This window comes from Dendropsophus ebraccatus, chromosome 12 (assembly GCF_027789765.1).
Source record: "Dendropsophus ebraccatus isolate aDenEbr1 chromosome 12, aDenEbr1.pat, whole genome shotgun sequence".
In the NCBI taxonomy this organism is placed as follows: domain Eukaryota; kingdom Metazoa; phylum Chordata; class Amphibia; order Anura; family Hylidae; genus Dendropsophus; species Dendropsophus ebraccatus.
The window spans coordinates 49,552,741-49,576,433 of record NC_091465.1 but is presented as its reverse complement, the minus strand read 5'-3'; the positions used below and the strand labels follow the sequence as shown (position 1 = coordinate 49,576,433).

The window sequence follows — 23,693 nt, the reverse complement described above, 5'->3', positions numbered from 1 at the left end:
CACAAGAAAAAACACACCAGGATTGCTGATTTAAATTATATATCAGAAAAAAAATAAAAAGCAATCAAAATTTTTCTGTTACACCAATATGATATTAATAAAAAAATAAAAATCATGGTGCAAAAAATGACACCTCAACCAGTCCTGTAGGTGGAAAAATAAAAGCGCTATGGCTCTTAAAAGGCGAGGAGGAACATTGCATTAAGTACCAGGCCCAAAATGCGCTTTCGTTTTTTCTTCCTCCCCTTCTAAGGGCTCTAGCACTTTCAGTTTTCTATCTACAAGGGCTTGTTTTTTACAGGAATAGTTGTACTTTGTAATGGCGTCTTTCATTTTACCATAACATGTATGATGGAATCCCAAAGTTATTATTTATGAAGATATAAATAGGTGAAATCGTAAAAAAGAATGCAATATGGTAACGCTTGGAGGGTTCCTGTGTCTATGTAATGCACTATATGGTAAAAGTGACATGATACTATTACTCTATAGGTCAGTCTGAACACAACCATATGCAGGTTTTCACAGATTCTCTAATGTTATATTTATTTATTTTTTATTAAATTCTTTTTTTTGGCAATTAATTATTAAAAAAATGAGCCTATTGTGATGCTTATAACAGTTTTATTTTTTCACCTACAGGGCTGTATGAGATGTCATTTTTCCCCCCATGATGTTCAGTTTTTATTAATACCATATTTAAGAAGATAGGATGTTTTATTCACTTTATTAGTTTTTTATATATATAATGTAACATAAAATCGGTAATCTGCGCACTTTTTTCCCTCTTTTTATCTATGCTGTTTACCGTTCTCAATGACGCTTGTTATATTTTAATAGATCGGACAATTACGCATGCTACGGTATATTATATGTTTATTTATTTTTATATGTTTTATTTATATAATGGGAAAGGGAGTTGATTTTAACTTTTATTGGGGGAGGGGCTTTGGGGTAGTGTAATAATGTTTTTTACTTTTTTTTTAAGTCCCTTTGGGGGACTTTTACATACACTTGTGTAATTATTCACACTGATCACTGCTATGCCATAGGAATACCACTGATCAGTGTGATAGGCGATCTGCTCATTGAGCCTGCCTGTGTAGGCACAGTGAGCAGATCGCCGATCGGACTGCACTGAGGCAGGTGAGAGACCTCCGGTGGTCCATTTGACAATTGGGACTGTGTGACTGCGGGGGTCCCGATTGATAAGTGACATGGGACTCCCCCTGTCACTTACACTTAAACGCATCGGCGGCAGCGTTTAAAGAGTTAATGACATGCTGCAGCGCGATCGCTGCTGCCTGTCATTAATGGTGAGGCGCCGGCTGCTTACTATGAAGCGCGTGGAGACCGGCTGCAGGATGTAGCTCAGGACATAGCTCAGAACGTACCGGTACGCCCAGGGTTGTCTGGGCACAGTCTTCCAGGGCGTATCGGTACGTCCTAGGTCGTCTAAGGGTTAAATTGACCAGGACATCCGTGCCTCAAAGGGCTATGTCTTGAAGGGGTTAAATCAAATTTGGACTGAATAATTTTGATTGCAATAATAGAAATAATGGAATTCAGATAGATAGATCTATTGAATGGTTTAGAGTGTTGTGTCTAGGTAAAATGAAATGAAGGTACCAATTTGACCTTGCAATGGTAAAGAAGAGATCTTTCTTGATTCCAGTAGTAATACTATTAAAATAACCCTAAACCTAAAAATATCAGCATCTATGGAAATTAATATGATATCAACAAACTTTTATGTGGTACATCTAAATCCTATTAGAACTGAATTATATCTGTAGGGGGAAATATTATACTATAAAGTACAGCTACAATTTTCAAATACGCTCAAACATTGATTTTATTTTTATACTGAGAAACAAAATTTAATTTTTTCCCCGTCTGCTTAACAACAAACATTCATTGCAGATTTTCACTTACATTTAATTGTCACTTTTCTTCATGCTACTTAATCACCAGTTATAGATTATATCTGCATCTACAGTATAGCATTGCAACAGTGAAATATGAAGAACAATTGAAAAGCAAGCAAAACATTTGTGCAGCTGGACCATAGGTGGGAATAGGAGAACTTGTATCCACCTAGTACTATTCTATCAATTTATAGGCCGGGTTCACATATTGCAAGACACCGGCCGTTCTGTGACCCGGCCATATAACAGAATGGCCTGCCAGTGAAGTTTATTTTGACTGGTACTGCAGTACCTCCTGGATTAACCTCTTTTCTGGTGAATTGGGATGCGGGAGCATCCTTGTGTGCCCACATCCCAATTCACCATTGCACACAATGGAAAGTGCGGCAGGAGCCACACTCTCCAATGTGTGCACTGTCAGGGTTGTGCGGCTGCTATTCAATGAATAGCGGCTGCAGAAAACTGACATGTCAGTTTTCACTGCTAGGACTATGTGTATACACTCCATCCGGAATCCTATTGACTGCAATGCAACAACATAACATTTGTATTAATCACGGCCGTTGTTGCCGATTGATACAAAAGTTACGTTGTGTGATCATAGCCATAAGGTTGAAATTGACACCCACCGACAAACAAATAAGGCTCAGAGAAGTTGATGGAGCAAAGTGAAACTTTACACATGAGAATGTAGTGATGATATATGTGATTGCAATATCAGAGAAAAAGGAAACATATATTGGCAAAACCATTACAATTGAAAGAAGGTTCTAGTACCCTGTTAAGCTGCTTCTAGTCTAGATACAAGATGAGAAACACTTGGGCATGGGCATACCGGATTCATATGGTATCATAATGCACATGTACCAATGGATGTCTTTGCTGTGCCTGTAGATCTTGCACAACCATTTGTTTCCATAGCTGTCTCACTATAAATATTCAATCTGGTCATGGGGCAGGCCACAGAGGAATTGCATGGGAAACACTTGCTGTGTGTGGTAAGCAATATTCTGCTGAAAAATGCCAGAGCAAGGCCTTGCCATGAAAGACAAAACATGGGAGGGCATGATATCATACATATATCACTGAACTGAGCTGTTGCTGAGATATCACTACTGGGGTGACCTACTGGCTGACAACAGCTCCATATTTAAACCTGACTGAGGTCCCTATGAAAAAAAGTGGCCTAGATGTCAGGTAATTCTTCAAAGTGACCATCCTGCCTCTCTCAGTCCAATAATCCCCCCTAGCGGAGTCTGTCAACTGGGAAAATATATTGGAGTGTATCAAAGAAGCATGTCTAGAAGTCAAAACATTTTCACCAAGAGACACACAACCCAAAGGTAGCCTTTGAGAGCCTTTTTAAAAGGTGTCATTTATATGTATGCCTAAGACATAACTACTGTCTATGCCAGTTTTTTCAGAAATCCAACATTTCTATATGGTGCTTTATTCAAACCAGGAAAATTTGATGTCAATGCCAGAACTAAGATTCATCATGGGATCATCTTTGGTGTTTGTTGCATTAGCAGTGGCACCAAGCAGAGTATTTAGTTCTGTCTGATTAAATCAGGCTTTGTTCACATAATGTTTTTTTCCAGCTCAGTTTAAAATGACGTCTGTTATTTTGAGTCTAAAATAACGGATGTCATTTAGCAGCCTGGCCTCCTCTTAGTGCAATGACTGGTGTTTGCACATTATTCTAGTTTGGGATTACTAATTGGACTTTGGATGCGGCTTAATTAAAAAGTCCATTGAATTTAATAGTAAAAACAGAGAAAGAACGGTGGAAAAAGAAAAACTGCATGTGAACAACTAATAAAATGTCCGCTGTTTGCAAAAGACGTCCAAAAATAATGATTATGTTCATTATTTTGACGTCTGCGGGAAAAAAGGTCAGTTATTCAATGCATTGTGTGCATTGGACGTCCGTCTTCCCATTGACTTCAATGCATTGCCATTGCAGTCAGTTAAATCGCGGTAAAAACAGACGTTTTTGTAAATATTAAAATCGGCCGCCTTTTCTTTATTTTTGACGTTGTGTGAACATAGCCTTTGGCTCTGAAAGTACTGTACACAAGTGTTACCAAAAGTCCACTAGTCAGTTGCGTCTGTCTATATCATTATTGTTTAGGCACAAGTGATATATGTGAAAACAATCTAATGTCAAGTTGTATGGACATTTATCATTCTTGCCAGTATACCCAACTCCATTTGTGACATCATAAAGGATTTTTTTTCACTTCCCCCAAGTTACATTGGAAAAAAAAATTAACCTTTGTTGTTATGTTGACAATTCCACTGGATGAAAAAGTGACCTTTTTTGATCATCATAAGTACATTGGACATTTATAATTAAGAGGCGGGAACAGCTTTCCTCTAGAAGGAACAAAACCATTATATTATAAGTATAAAATAGCACTCATGTGCCTTGGAATCTAAAGATGGTTCTAGCCATGAAATGGGAATCATCCATCAGTTAGACAACCATTCAGTTGTGAGATTGAAGCCCTACAAACATTAACTAAGCAGAAAGATTGTCAGATCTAGTTGGGGAAACCTCACAAAGATTGTCAACTCTAGATGGAAAAACCCACTGTGAGTGATTTTCTATCACGTCCAGACACAAAACAACAGTGTGTCACTTTGATACAAGTATTATTGCAGACTACTTTTATTTTAGCAGACTATCGGCATTTGTTTACTTGGACGAAAGACCCATTAAATGCTAATAACACCAATGACAAAATGGTTAATTAAAAAAAAAGAAAAAACAAATCTACAGCTGTTCATCCTTCCTGTTTCAGATGAATTAATGTAATCACTGGGAAGGGACTTGTCACAACAAGGGGAAAAATTATTACATTGCAAACTAGCTTTTAAGTGTCAATCCTTGTTAAATAAAGGTTTGATCAAATAGCGCAACATATACTTATGGCCGTGTAAAGTTGTTCAAAGTAACACCATGTCCTTAATTTCTCACATGCACACAGGAAAATCAATAACCTCATCTGCTGGGGAAAAAAGGCCTAATTTTCCTACTTGTTCCATTGCCGCTGGAAACACCCGACCAGGGAACATTGCAGACTAATGCTCTCAGCTGATTGGCTTGTTGTTCTTTTACTATAAGGCGACAGGCAGTGAACAAGATGTTGTACAAGTGATGATTGGTTTCTACTTTTCTAATTTTCAGTGTGTGTGGGGTAAGCAATTCTATTCAGGGAGAATGTATAGGGCAAATTGAAAACACAGCATAGACAAACCTAAAGCAACAGTGACAGCTGGTTAAGAAATAAACATTATTAGAACAGCTGTTGCAAATTGCCATTTTCTTTCTTTGAAGATTGGGTACAGTCAAAAATAACATTTCCTTTGTTCATGCAGATTGCAGATAAAATGTACTTTACTAAAAGTTTTAACCATTAATGCAGGTATACTTACACACCAACAAGACCATGAAGCCTTAGCTTGTGAGGTCTCATACTCTGCCACTCGGCCAGCAAAGAGCATAAGTAATTGGGCCAAGGGTCATGGAGGGAGTGATATGAAAGACACCTCTCTGTGATAGTATCCAGCACCATATAGTGGGGTTTATTTTAATTTTTACTATAGTACTCCTTTCTTCTACCTATGCCACTAGAAAAAATATCTCTTATGTGGCAACCATCTAAAATGAACCAGTTGTCAAAGGTTTTTCGAAAAAGACGCTACAGTCATGATGTTCTTTTTCCACAAAGTGGGAACTTATCGTTCATTGTGATGCTGAATTTAATGCATCACGCTCAGAAAAGCACGGGGATTATCAGAGCTTTGTTACACTGTTTCTAGTATAACATTGAATTTTGATTTGTACTGTAGTTTTACAAATGTCCTTCAGAGCCGTGAAACACAGGAGAGGAATATACAAGTGACAATTCCTTAGGATAATGTAATCATTAGGAACACTCCTAGTATTTAGTAATATATCAAATTACAGAAATCTGAGAAGAAACAGTTGGGCTAAATTGTACATACCATCTCCTAGAAATTGTAGCAATGCTAGATCGATGGGTCGCTTCCATTTAGAACCTTTTTGGAGAGCAATGCCATAACCTGTGGTGGCAAAGACTTTTCCGCTACCAATAGTCACTAGCTTACATCCTTCATCTTTTCGGGCCATGTAGTTCAGCACAGCGGCATCATAGATGAAAGCATCCAGTTTCCTTTAAAACAAAATAAGAAGATCAAATTAAGCAGCACAGAAAAAAGTAATAACAAAGTATTGTATTATTTTTAGATGGTGTTTTGCTCTATAATAGTGTTAATTCCCCCCCCCCCCCCCCAATCTGTAGTATTGTCTTTCATGTATATTTTGTAAATAATTTAAGAACATGGTACCTGATCGTATCAAGTCTTAACTGAGGTATGTGAACCATTCTAAACTCACCCAGTCTTAAGATTTTGCAGGGCATCTTCAACATGGCGTTGATTATATTTGATCATGTAAGCATGCATATCTGGATAGTTACTCCTAATGTTCTTCTCTGTACTACCATTGGGTACAGTACCAAACTTCAGTGGTGGGTACTGCTCATGAGGTCTCTGAAACTAGATTGGTAAAAAAAACACAGAATTATAGAGAGTCACAGTGACAAAATGAAACATTCTTTAATACTTGTCTAATCTTTATTGCTAATGCAGGAAACTGTTTATTGCCAATCACATCCCACTGTGTAAGCAATTCTAAAGGTAATATTGCCCAAAATAAAATCATTTTCATGACTACGCATGGCATACAATAACCACCTAAATGATCTAACTACTATAAAAGTATATAATAAAACCATATCTGGAGACATTTAATGGCCATAATATATACGTGTGACCACTGCAGAACAATAAGAATAATTATAGAAATGCAGATCTGTATGGTAATAGACACTTGCACTACATAAAACAATTTATCTTTGTGAGACAATTTTACCTATTTTCCTCCTTGTATTGTAGTCATATTATTTCAGAAATTAAGGAAAAATTTAGATGACATTATTGAGTCTTTTTTGAAGACAGGCTACAAAAAAAGTGGAAGATCTTAAGCTGGATCTGTCAGCAGGAAAACCGGGTTGCAAATAAGCCAATGAAACAATGGCTAGATAGTGCTAACTATCATGATTTCAGGTATAGCTTTGTTATTTCAATAACAAACCATAGCCTTTATGTTAATATGTAAATGACACTCAAAAGCCCAGGGGGCGGTCCCAAGAAAAGCAAAAGCCCAGATAAGTCCAGCCTATATCCCCTTCATGACAACTTCTGTACCTGCTTGCATCTGCCTTCCCCAACTAACAGCCACTAGGCAAAGAGGACTTGGTTTTTTAAATTTCATTAACATATTAAAAAAAAAGTTTACATCTCAGTGCTGGAAAGAATAAAAAAAAAAAAATACTGAAAAAGTATGTCCAGAATCCTTTTAAGAAGTCCTATAGAGCCATGTATTTGTTTACACATCTGTTTTCCTGCTTCCTCGAGCGGAGAGCAGCAGCGGAGGAGCGTAAGCTGGATTCCCCCTGATTTACTCAGTGTGAACATACCCTGATCCACTTTAAGCATATAACTTATCAAGAAAGATGATAATAATAAAAATATATATTTTTTTTAATTTATATTGTGCAAACAGATTCCACAGCAATTTACAATTCAAAGAATTAAATCTGTATAGTCTGAAAAAAAGAAGGGACATATGTTAAATATGTTAAAAGGCTAAATAAGGTTCCTGGTGAAAATGTTTTTAATAGTAGACTGAAATTAAAAACAATGGGGGCATAATCTCAGGTTAGTTGGGGGAGATAAAATGAGAAAATATTACTTTATTTAGAAAGTAGTAGATGCTTGAACAAACTTCCAGCACATGTGGTTGGTAAATCAACAGTAATTGAATCTAAAACTTTAGGAAATTATATAAATGGACCAAGTCTTTGTTTTTCTGCTAACTACCCCCAGTTTTTTTTTGTGTCTGTGTCATTATAAATAAAAATTTTAGTATGTCGCAGAGATAAGTCAAACCCCCACTGATTTATAGACAGGACTGTTAATGGAGATAGATCACAAGTTCCAGAGTAAAAACAAAAAGAGAAATGGCACTCACCATAAACGTTCATATTCTTTATTCCATCTTGTGTTACAAGCACTGGTGCACAGTAGAACATTCAGCTGCTTGGCCGAGTGATCAGGTTACAGCTGTTTCACTGACCTCTTAGAGAGTGAAGCAGCTGTAACCTTATCACTCAGTCGAGTGGCTGAATGTTCTACTCTGCACCAGTGCTTGTAACACAAGATGGAGTAAAGAATATGAAAGTTATGGTGAGTGCCATTCCTCATTTTTTTTACTCTGGAACTTTTTTTTTTTGGAAGATTTTTTTAGGGAACTGTAAGAAAGTACAGCACCACCAATGTTCTTTACTGAACTTCTCAAACACTTAGCTTGTTCAATACACAGTGCAGCTCATATTACCGGGCTACAGCATTGTCGACTCTTTTTCCCTCTGACATTTAGTGCATGTTATAATGGAGATGGCCTTGTGCAGCAGTAAAGAGATTCAGCAAGCCAAGAGAATCTTGTAATGCACACTCCTTTTTTGTAAAGCAATTAAAAATAAGTAACAAAAATATTGGACACTGGATCCATGGCATTAGGGTACAATGCCATACAAGGCACTCTACGGTGGCAGAAGTAGTGCCATCACCTCAATAATATTAAATAGTAGGGGGACTTTTGCAGAAAGACAGGATCCTTGCATACAGCTTGCCATGTACTGTACATGGGCACTGACAGAAAACAAGGCTATGTTTTGTAAAACTCCATCCAGTATATTATGAACGTTGTCTGCGCGCCAGTCAAATTAACGATCACGACAATTATTTTCAGACGTCTTTTGCAAACACCGGACGTTATTTTTTAGTTGTTTACGCACAGTTTTTCTGTTTTTACCGTCCTTTCATAGTTTTAACTGTTAAATTCAATGGACTTTCCAATTAAAGACACAGCCAAATGCCAGTTAGTCCACCTAAACTAGAATAACCAACAGCCGTTGTTGCACTAATGGACAGACAAATAGCAAAATGATGGATGTCATTTGGCTCTGACCCTGTTCATTGTTGCTATTAAAATAAGTGAGAAAGAATTTTCAAAAATAACTATATATAGTAAAAAAAAAAAAGGAAATACGAAACAGTTTTCTAATCTTTCATTTATTTGGAATAGGATAACTTCTTTGATCTTAGGTTCCTGTACTTACTCAAGTATATTGGAGAGCAGTACTAATCATAATTGACAGACTATCTTTGCCAGATGCTGCATGTCTCACTGGTACAGAAGTGGAGGTTGAAAGTGGAGCAGTAACATAAGTACTTTGTTTGGGATGGCTGAATTATAAGCAGCTTTATGTTTCATCATGCCATTGTGCACTGTGCTTTCTTGAAAGTTAATGTATATTGCACATGAGGGCTGTTTACTCATAATGAAATGGAGATAAACATATTTTATTTTAAAAACCATTCTAACAAAAATACTTATCTCACCATGAGTGAGAGCTATAAATATATGAATATGGTGTTTCATTGATAGAAATGTATATCCTGTTCAGAAAAGAATACAGGTAGGATGAATTAAGTCTTTCACTATATGGCTATGTTCACACAACGTCTTTTCAGCTCCGTTTAAAATTACATCCGTTATTTGGAGTACAAAATAACGGACGTCATTTAGCTGTCTGGCCTTCCCTTAGTACAATGACAGCTGTTGGTACATTATTCTAGTTTGGGTTACTAATTAGACTTTGGATGTGTCCTAATTGAAAAATCCATTGAATTTAATAGTAAAAACGGAGAAAGAACGGTGGAAAAAGAAAAACTGTGTGTGAACAATTAATAAAAAACATCCGCTGTTTGCAAAATACGTCTAAAAATAACAATCATGTTTATTATTTTGACGCCCGCGGCAAAAACGTCCGTTATTTATTATGTTGTGCGCATTGGACGTCCGTCTTCCCATTGACTTTAATGCATTGCCATTACCGTCAGTTAAACCTCGACAAAAACGGATGTTATTTTAAATATAAAAATCAGCCGCCTTTTCAATATTTTTGATGTTGTGTGAACATAGCCTATATCAGAATCTTATTATTTATTTTCAGACAATTGACCATAATAAATAAATTTTCTGTCAGTTTTTTTTCCAGCCATTTATGGCTCAAAATAAGGCTAAAAACTAGAGATGGGTGAAGCCGCTGAAAATTTATTGGGCCCAGCACAGACATTTGAGGGTGGTAACTGGAGCGGAACTTTCTTTAAAATATACGAGAAAAGAAAGAAAGCCCCTAATGAATAGACACATATAGAACCTATTTTTTTTTTTTCTAAAAATGTCAAGTAAAATTATTTTAATCTAACAATTGAGCTGAATGGGCCATCCAACTCCTAAAAATTGGAAATAAACACTTAGTTGGGATACACTTAAATAGACCAGAGACGCCCACCCTCAAAAACACATACCATGTAATGGAGAATGGAATCTAGATAAGTCAAGATTCGAGAAGGTGTTACCTTGATTATATTAAATAAAAGAGTGGCAAAGTTTCCAACAACCTTAAAGGGGTATTCCAGGGAAAATCTATAAATTAGCAATGGAAAGGGTTAACCAAGGTTAACCCTTTCCTAATATACTTACCTGTCCGTTTTTGGCCCCCCAAGGAGATCTCCGGTCCGGTCACGTGATGGTCCGGGCTGCAACTCGCGGATCCTCTTCTTCCGGTTCGGTGACGTCACCATAGCGGGCCAGCGTCGGCTCTCCTATTAGCAGCAGAGCACTAAACCCTGACTGGCTTGGTAGCGTGTAGCCAATCAGGGTTCAGTGCTCTGTGTCCCTGCTATACCAAGTTAGCCGGGTGCTGATGTCCCCGGCCCCCCTCCTTCATGTATTATCACCCCGATCTCTCCCCCGGCCCTCTGTATAATTACCCCCATCTCTCCCCCGGCCCTCTGTATAATTACCCCGATCTCTCCCCCGGCCCTCTGTATAATTACCCCGATCTCTCCCCCGGCCCTCTGTATAATCACCCCGATCTCTCCCCCGGCCCCCCTCCTTCCTGTGTATACAGTCCTATTCAAAGATCGCTCAGCCCCCGGTGTAACTGCTGCCTGCGTTGGCCCCGATCTCCGCACCTGTACTCAGCTGACAGGCGCTGTGTAAGTGAGTGCAGGAGAGATTTCTTCCTTGCTTCGTACACAGCGCCTGTCAGCTGAGTACAGGTGCGGAGATCGGGGCCAGCGCAGGCAGCAGTTACACCGGGGGCTGAGCGATCTTTGAATAGGACTGTATACACAGGAAGGAGGGGGGCCGGGGGAGAGATCGGGGTAATTATACAGAGGGCCGGGGGAGAGATCGGGGTAATTATACAGAGGGCCGGGGGAGAGATCGGGGTGATAATACATGAAGGAGGGGGGCCGGGGGAGAGATCGGGGTAATTATACAGAGGGCCGGGGGAGAGATCGGGGTGATAATACATGAAGGAGGGGGGCCGGGGACATCAGCACCAGGCTAACTTGGTACAGCAGGGACACAGAGCACTGAACCCTGATTGGCTACACGCTACCAAGCCAGTCAGGGTTTAGTGCTCTGCTGCTAATAGGAGAGCCGACGCCGGCCCGCTATGGTGACGTCACCGAACCGGAAGAAGAGGATCCGCGAGTTGCAGCCCGGACCATCACGTGACCGGACCGGAGATCTCCTTGGGGGGCCAAAAACGGACAGGTAAGTATATTAGGAAAGGGTTAACCTTGGTTAACCCTTTCCATTGCTAATTTATAGATTTTCCCTGGAATACCCCTTTAAGTTGGAGAAGATATTCCCACTGTACTGTATTTATTTATAGGAAAAAATATGGCTTTTCCCAAAACATGTGTACATATCAACACCGATTAGCGATTTAAGAAAGTGCAAGATGCAACCCATGCATGCATCTCTTGGGGTGTTTAAGCTTTCCCCAGATTAAATGAACAGGGAAGGGGGATACTCCTGATGGGGTATGGGAGTGACCTTCCCACCCTTGTTTTGACCGCTCTCAAAAAAACCTAATCCTAATGGTGCTTTCTCATGTCACTGTATCGCTGCTGCTTAAATTCATCAGCAGATCTTTATGCCCGTCGATGCTATGTAGATTTTGGGAAATATATAGTTTCAGAGTTGAATTAGGTAGTTACGCAGTGCTCTATAGTACTAAAAGGTGACTGAAAAACAGCTGTATATCCGCTGAGGCTTTTAAGCAGCAAAAACCAAAAAGCAAGCATTCACAAATGAATTCTTTATAAATAAAGAAAGGTAGCCTGCCTTTCAGCAACAGATAGCTTCTGGTAGTAGTTTCAGAAGTTTCTTATATCAAGTTTCTTATATCACGTTTAGAGGATATCATACACGTTTAGAGGATATCATACAAATAAATAAATAAATGCTCTGTGATATATACCCAATCCAGAACCCTTCCTATAGCTGTATACTACTCAAGAAATCACAAGAGCCATTAAATCATCAAACAACAAGTACCCTATTAGGAACCATTGTGCGAGGTCTAAGTACCCTTGTGATATCTTAAAAACCCGAAGAACAGTTACTGTCCAGTAACCATGCTTGTCAGCAAAAATAGGGTTAGATTTTTTGGCACAAGTGCAAGGGAAACATCTTCTTTGTGAGCCATTGCCATGGGGATTTGTGTCTGTATAATCCTGTTCTTGGGGCATGGGTTGCACTTTGTACTTTGGTGAGGCCTTATGCTGCTGTGGCTAATATACAGTATGCTGTGTTGGAAATGTTTTGGCATGGGCACTAAATTTGAAGAGATTTATCAAAGGGGTGTAAAGTAGAACTGGCTCAGTTGCCCCTAGCAACCAATTAGATTCCACTTTTTTATTCTTCACATTGGTTGCTAGGGACAGCTGAGACAATTCTACTGTACACCACTTTGATAAATCTCCCCCAATATCTCAAAATTGACTATGGGTATTTGATAAAGGATTATCCTATTCATTTTCGGTGTAAGGGGTAAAATTACTTGGTATGTAAAAAAATAAAAATAATAATAAAATTAGTTAGGGAGGAAGAATATTTTATTGGGGATTTTACTTTCATGGAGACTGGTATGTGCCCTGGAAGTCCTGATTCTTCTACTCAGTGGGGTGGTGATGCTCCATATGCTGACACATAGAAGTGTTGCCTGGGTTTGGATGGCCTGGGTTACAGATGGCGGAATGGTCTTTTCCACCACTAAGATGAAAGAATTTATCTTTTGTCTGATACTTTACATCTAATTCTTTTCCACTTTGGATGGGACCTGGCACTGGGTCTGTGGCAGTGACCCAGTTTCATCCTCCGATGATGCCAAGGATGTTATTTGTGGATGTGGATTTCACATGGGGTCTGCAACGTCATCATCTTCGTAATCTGGGACAAACTTGTCCTCTCCCAAGCTTTCTTCCTCCAGAGTCATACAGTACGGTCCCATACTGCGGCCAGGGGCTGCCCCTGCCTGACTGCCCTCACTTCTCTGGGACGTGTCATGCCTGAGAGTCTCGAAGCTTTGTTGAACTTGTTGAATATTAGGAGCTTCTTCAAAAATGTCATAGCGCCGAGTTAATGATTAAGGTGGATACTGTCTTCACTGCTCCCACTGAATTGGTATAGCACCAGAGTGAAGAGTGGAAGTGCTGCTCTATCTCCCAATCGGTACGGGTCTGAACACTCAGACTGGACCAATCAAAACTTTTAATATGTCTTTATGACATGTCAAAAGTATTTTTTATAACGACAGGTCACTACCCCTCTACTAACACAAAACTGTTGATACGATACTCAAAGTATTCTCAGTATTCAGTGCAAGGACGGGAGAAAAGAGAGGTAGAAGTGCTTTTCACAATGTAGTGTATTTATTCTTGGCATCTGCAATGGTTCAGGGGTATGTTTCCCACCAATATATATATATATATATATATATATATATATTTATTTATTTTTTATTTTTTTTATTTGTTGCATTGGATCCTGAGTGGGGTATTGAACTCTACAAAGCCTATATACCCATATAGGTGATTGGAAAAAGCTTATTGAGTTGAAACAACCCCTTTAGTGAATGTACAGTAATAATGAGCATAAAGGTATCTACAAAATGTCCTAAATATAATCCAGCAAAGTGACATTAAATGGATGGCTGATGCAATGTACATTGTTTAAATAGATCACAGGACCAATAAAATACGGTGAAGATCAGCATGATGTTTTTCTGAATAGATGTTTGATGTATACAATCTGAGATTAATATTTTAAGAGCATTGGTTTCCCATATATTCACACTGGGAATACTATTTATGATGTGCTCTTTTTAGAGCATGAAGAAAGTGCCAGCTATAGTTTTAACCTATACACTGTCAGACTTAACCTTAGGGCTGTTCTGACATTAACGTCAATAACATTACTTTGAAGAAAACATGACTGGAAAACAAGTTCAGACTCCTTTTTTTGTCTCTTAAAAGATGTTGGTAATGTTTCTTTTTCTTATACTGCTAGTAGATGGTCAATTCTGATCATTGAAGACAGAAAAAAACTGCGCAAGACCTGGAGTAAAAGCCTTGACTGACAGCAGCCTACACATGCATAAAGCGTTCTTGTGTACAAACATATACAAACACACTGACTACTTACAGTACACATGTATATGCAGTAAGAGCGTATATAGCCGAATTGTGAACGGGAAGGGGTTAAATACCTCTAGAAAGTGCCATTTAAAGAGAAAGTGTGGCCTTAAATTTCTTTCACTAACTAGAGTGCATTTTTTTTTATATTGTTATGGGGACTTCAATTTTGAATGATTTATTTTAACAGCATTTGGCGTCATGCTTTACAGCAAGCCTCATGTACAAAGATGTCAACAGACAGGACTTGTCCCTTTGAGATGAATGTGAAACACTACTGAAAGAACTCTGTGACTTTTTAAGGGGTCATTCCACAGGGAGCTGCTATTGTCTCCTCTATATACTAGGGTTGCTGTAATGCTGTACAGATCACTTTACAGCAGCCTCCTCTTATCACCACAGACAGAACAGAATGTCTCAGCTTAGATTTAGACCTAGTGATATTATAAAATAATCTGGCAAGATTTCAGGATTATTTTATAATATAGACGGTAAAATAGAAAATTTAAAGAAAAAAAATCACCAACATTTTTTTTAAAGAATATGTTAAACATAAAAACTTGATATAAACAATAGTTTATTTTCTGATGACACATTCCCTTCAACTCATTTTCACCTAGTACAAAAGGTCCTGTTCTAGGAAGCAGAAGTGGTTAGTGGACATTGCAGTGTGGCAGTCCCAAAAATCTATACCAGGTCAGGCCACACCCACCCCCTTAATACCTTACCCCTCCCCCTGCCCGCCCAACAAGCAAACATACATTGGCAAAAGTGACAATTTTTTTATTTTTTTTTAAATAGCTGCTTTGTGCAAAAATTGGGGACTTTTTGCCGATATAAGCTGGACCCAGGTTCATAAACCATTGTGTGGTGTTACTAATTTGGTAATGCTGGTAACATATAAAATACTATTAATATATTATATTGTATAAAATATTGTACAGTATTTGTAAAACAGCGATGTAAGTGCCTGAGAGTCCCTTTATTGATGCTGCTTTTAAAACAAGCAGAAATCATGTAACATTATAAAATTCCTCAATTTTGACTCTACTTGACATACTGTAGAGTAGCTGAAAACACTTGACAAATAATTCACTGAATGCTTTGAAGGCAACGGACAACCTACAATTTTCCTTTATTCATTGAATCTTGTAAATTCAATCTTGACTGTTAAGTGGGCTTGGATTAAGACTAGGATACTTTAGCATCTTGATAACTATGTTGTATATTCTTTATAAAACATATTGGCAATAGTCATTAAAAAAGGTTACCCTGGCTTAGAAAAACATAGCCGCTTTCTTCTAGAAACAGCATTACTGTTCTCCTTAGTTTGGAGGTGGTTTTGCAATTCAGTTCCATTGCAGTGTTTACTATTTTCTAATGGTCGTCGGGTGTCTGAAGTCAGAGTGGAAGAAAATTTAGGTTCCAGTTAGAAAATTTGGTTTATTAGAGATGTCAAGACTATAGTAAAAGAAAAAAGGAGCCTATAGGAGGTATAAAAAGACTGGAAGTGTAGCTGACAGAGAGACATATAAAATTATACAAAAAGCAAAACTGATTATAAATGCTGCTAAAGCCTCAAAAGAGAAAGAAATGGCAAAATCTGTTAAGGAGGGAAATAGAACCTTCTTCAGATATATAAGTGACAGGAATAAAAAGAAAAAATGCAGCATTGCTAAAATAAGTAAAGAGGACAGTACATTTATTGATAGAGATAAGGAAGTTGCTGACCATTTGAATAGCTACTTCTGCTCAGTGTTTTCAGAAGAAGGATTTCATAGTCACAATATGATTGAACATATCATTGCCTCCAGTTGTATGGTCTCGGCTCCAGTGTTTTCAGAGGCCGATATTGCCTGTTTATAGTTAAATAGGGTGATGGGTCAAGATAGTGTCCATCCCAGGGTTCTTAAAGAACTCAGATCTGTGAGTGCTGCCCCCTTGACGGATCATGTACAACCATTCCCTCTTAACAGGAGATGTTCCTGATGGTTGGAGAATGGTCGATGTTATACCCATCCCAGAAGGGTAGTAAAGAAGAGCCCAGTAACTACAGGTCAGTTAGCCTAACACTTTTAAAAAAGAAGATAATTGACCACCTCACAATCAACAATTTGATGGATCCAAACCAGCATGGCTTTACTGCAGGCAGATCATGTCAGACTAATCTCATTAATTTCTCCATTAAGTATGAAGGTGGTGCTGTGGATATCGCCTCTCTGGACTTAAAGGCAGACTAGTTTCACCTTTTTCACCATTTAAAAAAGTTGTTAGACTAGTTTGTTAAATTAGCGGTGGAACTAAAAACATAAGTACCAATTAACGAATTCCGAGAATAGAATGAGTGGTATAAACTTAAAAAAAAAAAAAGTTGCACATTTTTTTTTAAATGAAGCAATGGCAAAAAAAATTGTGACATCAAAATATATACATAAAAAGATGATAAGTTCAGCTAATGGTTATGGGAATTTGGTCTTGAAGAACTTGACTGTCTGACCCACATCTCGCCCTCCCATATCCCCTGGCGCTTTTTTTCCAGCCAATAAACATGCAGTGGGGGAGGGACAGGCACTAGAAATAGGCAGGACTTTAAAAAAAAACCTCTAACTGTGATTGGCTGGCTAAACTATGTCATCTCCTAAATAAACGAATAGGGGGATTTCAGATTTGTGTCACTTGCTGGTTGGAGCTAGAGAGGGACAGACTGTATACCAGGGAGAGAGAGCTTTTAGGTGAAGTTAGGTAGGAAGGGACCCCCAAAAGCCCTTGTTAGGTAAAAGTATAAAAACTATATATTTAGAAGCTGTTGTGAGAAAGGCAGTGTGTTCAGACAACTACTGGTTGCAGGATAATAACTTATCTTGCTACTACTGATTTGCGCAGTTTGCATCCTGTAAAGGAGTTGAACGGGTCTTTCATTTTATTGTAAAATAAACAATTATATATCCCTTATACGGCTGTATACTGTGATTGCGGGATAATACCTGTTATCTTGCTACTACTGATTTGTAGTTAGTTGTAGTTAGGTATTTGTAGTTAATTTTCGTCACCTGATACGTACGCAAGTGTGTACTGCTAGACCAAAGCATACACTTCTACTTTACGTTCATAATTTGTTCGTGAATCTTCAGCATACACTAGGGAAAATTGGGATGTTCGCTCATCACTAGTCTTAGATGCAGCCAGGCATGCTTCCCCTGCTGTCCTATATGCATTTCAGAGGTGTTGGCATGGTTTCCTGAGATGTCATTGTGCACTTAATGACCTCCTAGTGGTCAAATATTGATTTCTAGGCCCCAAGTATTTTTCTCCCATAGAGTATAATAGGATTCGATATTCATTCAAATATACGAATATCTGGAGCTATTTGAATCGAATTTTGAATATTTTACTATTCGCTCATTTCTAAACCTTATGGAAAATCTTTCAAGGACAGTGGAAGCTGTTATTGAGCCCTCTCCCCCTTTCTCCCCCTTTCTCCCCCTTCCTCCCCCGTTATATTATTGCCCATTGATGTAGAATGGAATGTCTTAAAAGTCACTGTGTGTTTATTTTTTTAAATATCTATCTATCTATCTATCTATCTCATGTCTATCATATCTATTGATCTATCAAACACTATTTAGCTGGTTCTAAATTCAAAACTGTATTCACATATGCGGCTTCAGCTTGATACATAAACTCTAAAGCGATTATCCGTAAATCAAAATGTAATTTGCAAACTATCTTGGCAACAAAGGTGCTAACTTGCATTTTTCGTGGTTACCTTGATTGCACCAGTCTTGTATGAAACTTTAAAGACTTCTAATGGCATATTGTGACAAGATTTTGAGATCTATGCACTAAAACTTGAATGTTTACAGTGCTTCGGGATTATAAACATCTCATTTTAGATCCTGATGTCTTAGATATAAACCAGCAATGTTGATTGAAGAGGATGATTATGCTATAATCTTTGCAGAAACAGAGTGGTATCATGTCGTCATCAATTATTTCCTAAGCACTATTTTAAGATTATGCCCTATATCTGGCTTTGTTCTCCTGATATTTTGAAGGTATGGATAAAAAAACAACCTGAAAGTCATTAGCTATTAGATACTTTTGATTTGGTAGTTTTTTTTCCCCCAACACTGGTGACTCAGGCTTTCTTTTCAATGATCAATTGATGGTAGTGTGTATTTTTAATTCCAAGTGACTAATCACTCAATTCAAATACTATCATTTGGTTTCAATAAGGAAATGTCTGTAAAATCAGCATGCACCTGGTCCATGACGTTGAGGTCATGATACTCCTTTTAGGTTGCATTGCTATAGTTGATAATGGAGCCCATATTTAATGATAGGCTTTTTTCTTCTGCCCACGAGATCATCAACCAGCTGTCTACTTAACAGATGATGTCATGCAGATCCAAGTTGGCTTACTCAAAAAATCTAGGAACGGTTTCTACTCAGCTAGTAACAATGTGTTAATGATATCCTAATTGTCAAATTGCTCCTAATTCTGTTAAATCTCGCCAGCAAACTGTTGGTCTCGGATGAGAATAAGCTTGATTCACCTGGGATAATGACAAAGCCCTTCGAGTTTTTACTTTCCAAAATGTCAGAAATGACACATCAAAATAGCTCTGCTCTTTGGATCATGATCCACTTACAAAACACATCGCAGAGTCACAGCACAATGTAGATGAAATAGCTGCTTTTTACAAAACAGGGGATTTTAGTTTTTTTTGGTTTAAAAATGTGCCTACTTATAACTAATAGCTGTCAAGTTTACATCCACAAATAGATACTAAAACTTAAAAGCTGCGTTATTTTTAGATATTTTGAAATTACAGCAGTCCCTATTCTTTTTACTTTGAGGGACCAATTGAGAAAGAAGAATTCACAATTTGAAGAATCTATAGTTGCGCAAAAAACAAAATCCGAATGTATGGACAATGCCACTACTTATACTCCCTCCTATATAACCTAACACTAGCTCAAACAAACCACAGTATGCATCCTATTTAGCCCAGCACAATCAGAGAGTAAGGGTTATTGTCGATATGTGACAATTGAGAGCCAATCAGTTTTGCAGTGCCTGTACAGGGCAGGATTCAATGCATGGCTGGGCCGCACAAACAATTGCTGTATCATTTGTGTGGCTATTAACATTCATTGTCATCGTCCGCAAGACTCCTATTTCCGTAATGAGATGTGGAGGTGATTATGATCAATTTTAATGCCGCAAAAAGATCAGAACAGCTGGCAGGCATTTTTTCTCTGCTCATCGGGTGATTAAACTTATTCATGGGCTGAATATTTGCCAAATTTCTAGGTGCATGTAAAAGGGCCCTAAGGCTACGCTCCCACACAGGTTTTTATCCATTTCCGGAGCAAAAAAATTAAAATAAAAAATTGCTAATAAACAGATCATTTGGGCCATTTTCCAGCCTCTTTTGCGATTGATCCATTTATTTTCATTCATTTTTAGACCATTTTTTTTTTTCAGGGCAATTGCATAATATTTTTTTTCAAGAGATGGGATGGTTTCAAATGACTATTCTTTTTTTTACACATGCAGACTTAAATGGAAACTGACAGCTCAGATATGCATATATTTGTGCTGACGGTTTCCCATTGCTAAACACTGTGGCTCACCCACAGAAAGAAAAAGACACCAGAGCTTTAGAGGTGTAAGGGAAAGGGCTAATAAGGGTAACAATGATACCAGGAATCGGCTTTTATTGTATAAATCTTTTTAGAATAGTGATATGTATAACTATAGACATGTATTTTAACATTTTTTTTCTTTTTCATTTTCCTTATGTTGCAGAGCCCTTTAAAGGGCTCTACAACTTAAAATAACATCAGTATAATATATGGCAGATGAAGTTATGCTTCTGTATATTTATATATCTGCATTGTTGTTTGTGTTACATGTGTCTAGAAGAAAGCTAGGGTGGAGTGTAAGTAAAAAAAAAAATGGAGAAGGTTTGTTGGAAACTTTCTGTCTGATCAAGAAATTGCAGCACTTACAGCTGCTTTAAATGGAACTTCTTGGTATCTTACTTGTCAGGGTCATTAAGTCGCTTAAAAAGTCAAAGTTAAAAAGTCCTGAGTCATTAGTAGTAAGCATTGTTGGAGTCTTATCCTGCAATGGTGAAGGGGTTGTGGGTGGAAGGTCTGAGATGGGTACAGTTTAGGGACATACCTATTGTACATATTAGACTATGATCAAAATTGCAATGTTTTCTTAGGGTGCGTTCACACCTGCAGATCTGCAGCAGATTTGATGCTGTGTTCAGTTATTTAAATCAAATCAGCTGCAGATCCTGTAGGTGTGAATGCACCATTAACCAGTAATGCCTTAGTTGACTGTGGTAATGTGTATTATTGTCTTTAATCATTTTCACATGGTGTATGCCTTATGTCTAAAGATGAGCGAACTTTTCAAAAGTTCGGTCCGACCGAATTTCGGATTTCTTCGGATTTCATAGTTTAAAGCATCTATATGATACGGGGGTAGTGCATTTGGTTGAATTCAATTGGTTGAAGTAATTTTTTTTTTTTTTAGACTTCAATATTCACCATTACAGGGTCTATGCAGGAAATTCACCATTACAGGGTCTATGCAGGAAATTCACCATTACAGGGTCTATGCAGGAAATTCACCATTACAGGGTCTATGCAGGAAAAAGGTCACAAATGCAGTGAAGGAGCAGCAGTAGTCATTGGAGGCCAGTGGAGGTCCAGCAATAGTCATTTGAGGCCAGTACAGGAGCAGCAGTAGTCAACATGGAGGCCAGACAGGAGCAGCAGTAGCCAACATGGAGGACAGGCAGGAGCAGCAGTAGCCAACATAGAGGCCAGGCAGGATCAGCAGTAGCCAACATGGAGGCCAGGCAGGAGCAGCAGTAGCCAACATGGAGGGCAGGCAGGAGCAGCAGTAGCCAACATGGAGGCCAGGCAAGAGCACCTGCACCAGGTATTTTTGTCTCTCAGGATAAGACGGATGTGATATACACACTTTCAATCAGAAGGGTCCAAGTATAGAAATTGGGTGTATATATATTGTAGGGATCTTCCCGGGGGATGGTGTGTTTGGACACAGTTCACATCAGACTTGGACTTATAAAATAACAGCTTGGCGTTTATTTGCAGCATAAACAGTCCAGCAAACATAAATACAGCAACACCGTGCTTTTAAGAACAAAACAAACAAAAAGGTCTTGCCCGTCTGGGCGCTTACTAACAGGTCTTCTCACCTATCTGCCACTATAACACAGCGTCTTTCACCTGGATACCGCAGGGTGTATCTTAGCTCCAGCCATGGCTGCATTCGCAGCTTCCACCAAACACTCTGATCACTCCTGGCTGAGAGCAATCACCTGCAGCTCTGCAGAGCTTTTACCTTTTCCAGGCTCATCAGAGCACACCTGATCACAACACCCAAAGTGGATCGGGGGGAGGGAATGGCAAGTCCCACTACCAAAACCTACCTGCCATTCCATGTAAATCCAGGCCCGGTAAAAATAAATAACAACTCAGCAGCATAACACTGCTGAGCAACAGATCCATCCTGGACTTACCATCTCACCGTATGTAGTAACCTAGGTGAGATGTACACCCCCTCGAGCACTTCACCTGTGACATGTCTCGAATATATATATTTATATATATAAATATATATAAATATATATATATATATATATATATGTAGCACTTTTTTAAAGATACAATGCTATACACCTGAATCAGGTATTTTAGTCTCTCAGGATAAGACAAATGTGATATACACACTTTCAATCAGAAGGGTCCAAGTATGGAAATTGGGTATATAGCACTTTTTTTAAGATACAATGCTATACACCTGAACCAGGTATTTTTTGTCTCTCAGGATAAGACAGACGTGATATACACACTATCAGAAGTATAGGACTTGTAAATCTGTACTGCACATTTTGGTCCTGTGCACCCTTTTCTGTCCAATGCCTAATCTATGTATCTTTTCCCCTCTCTTTTCCCACATTATCTTTTCAGTAGTCTGTAGTACACAACAGCAGCTTGCTTCCTCTCTCTCCCTCTACACACTGCATGGTGCGGTCATGTGACCGCTCCTTTTAAAGCAATACCAGCGTCACATTGCTACCAGCGTCGGACTCAGATTTTGGGGAAAATCCGAACTGGATCCCATACCGGGCGAACCAGTTCGCTCATCTCTACTTATGTCCCATTGTTAGGTTAAAAAATAATAACTAATAAAAAGGTTTTAAAAAATAAATAGAAAAAAAAAAAATCTTGTTTAAAGTATAAGAAAGTGCTACATAATAAACTCTTATCTCACTTAAATGCTGTTTTCTCTCTAAGAATGATTGACATGTATGAAATACAAAGGTGCTTCATGTCTGTAAAAGTGCTCTGATTTCTTTAGTCTTATAGGCGATCATTGACTGTAAGCATATCTTGTAATAACTGCTGCCTTAAACTAGTCCTTTCCCTGCATGATAAGTCTAGGCCACTGAAATAGTTCTGTAAATTTAATGAAGATCAACAACACAAATTCTTAATCCCTTACTTTTTTATCGCTGAGCCCAGACACAGTATCCACATACTCCTCCTGGATCATAAAGGCAGCCAGATTGGCAGTGTAGCTGGCTAGAAATATTACTGCAAAGAACGCCCAGATGAGAACCATGATTTTACTTGTCGTGCCTTTTGGGTTTTCGACTGGAACTGAGTTATTAAATACAAGCGCCCACAGCAACCAGATGGACTTGCCAATTGTAAATTTGGAACCACCTGGACCTGAAAATAAAAAAAAAGATTTTTTTTGTGAGTAATAACAGAAATATTTATAAGGAATAACACATACAGCTCTAACTTCTAAAGTAATTCACGTCTACAAAGGCTTATTAAAGGGGTTGGACATTTTATAGTAAAATAGTTTTGTATGCAGTATAAGAAAGAGTATTCACATTACTTACTGGCAGCAGCTCCTGTGTACCTCATAGAGCTAAAATCAGACTCCACTCCTCCAGGCTGGGCTGCCCTGCTCTGTGGTGATTCTAT

General features: G+C 38.3%; 1 protein-coding gene across 1 annotated transcript in view; it reads right to left on the bottom strand.

The window, feature by feature from the left end:
• The window catches only part of GRIN2D (glutamate ionotropic receptor NMDA type subunit 2D), a 242,091-nt gene that overhangs the window by 25,081 nt on the left and 193,317 nt on the right, over positions 1-23,693 (bottom strand). Inside the window, exons 8-10 of the mRNA XM_069946428.1 lie at positions 23,200-23,429; positions 6,355-6,515; positions 5,943-6,130 (exon numbers count right to left, since the gene is read on the bottom strand). Of these exons, the coding sequence (XP_069802529.1) occupies positions 5,943-6,130; positions 6,355-6,515; positions 23,200-23,429 (579 nt within the window). The remainder of the gene's footprint in view (positions 1-5,942; positions 6,131-6,354; positions 6,516-23,199; positions 23,430-23,693) is intronic.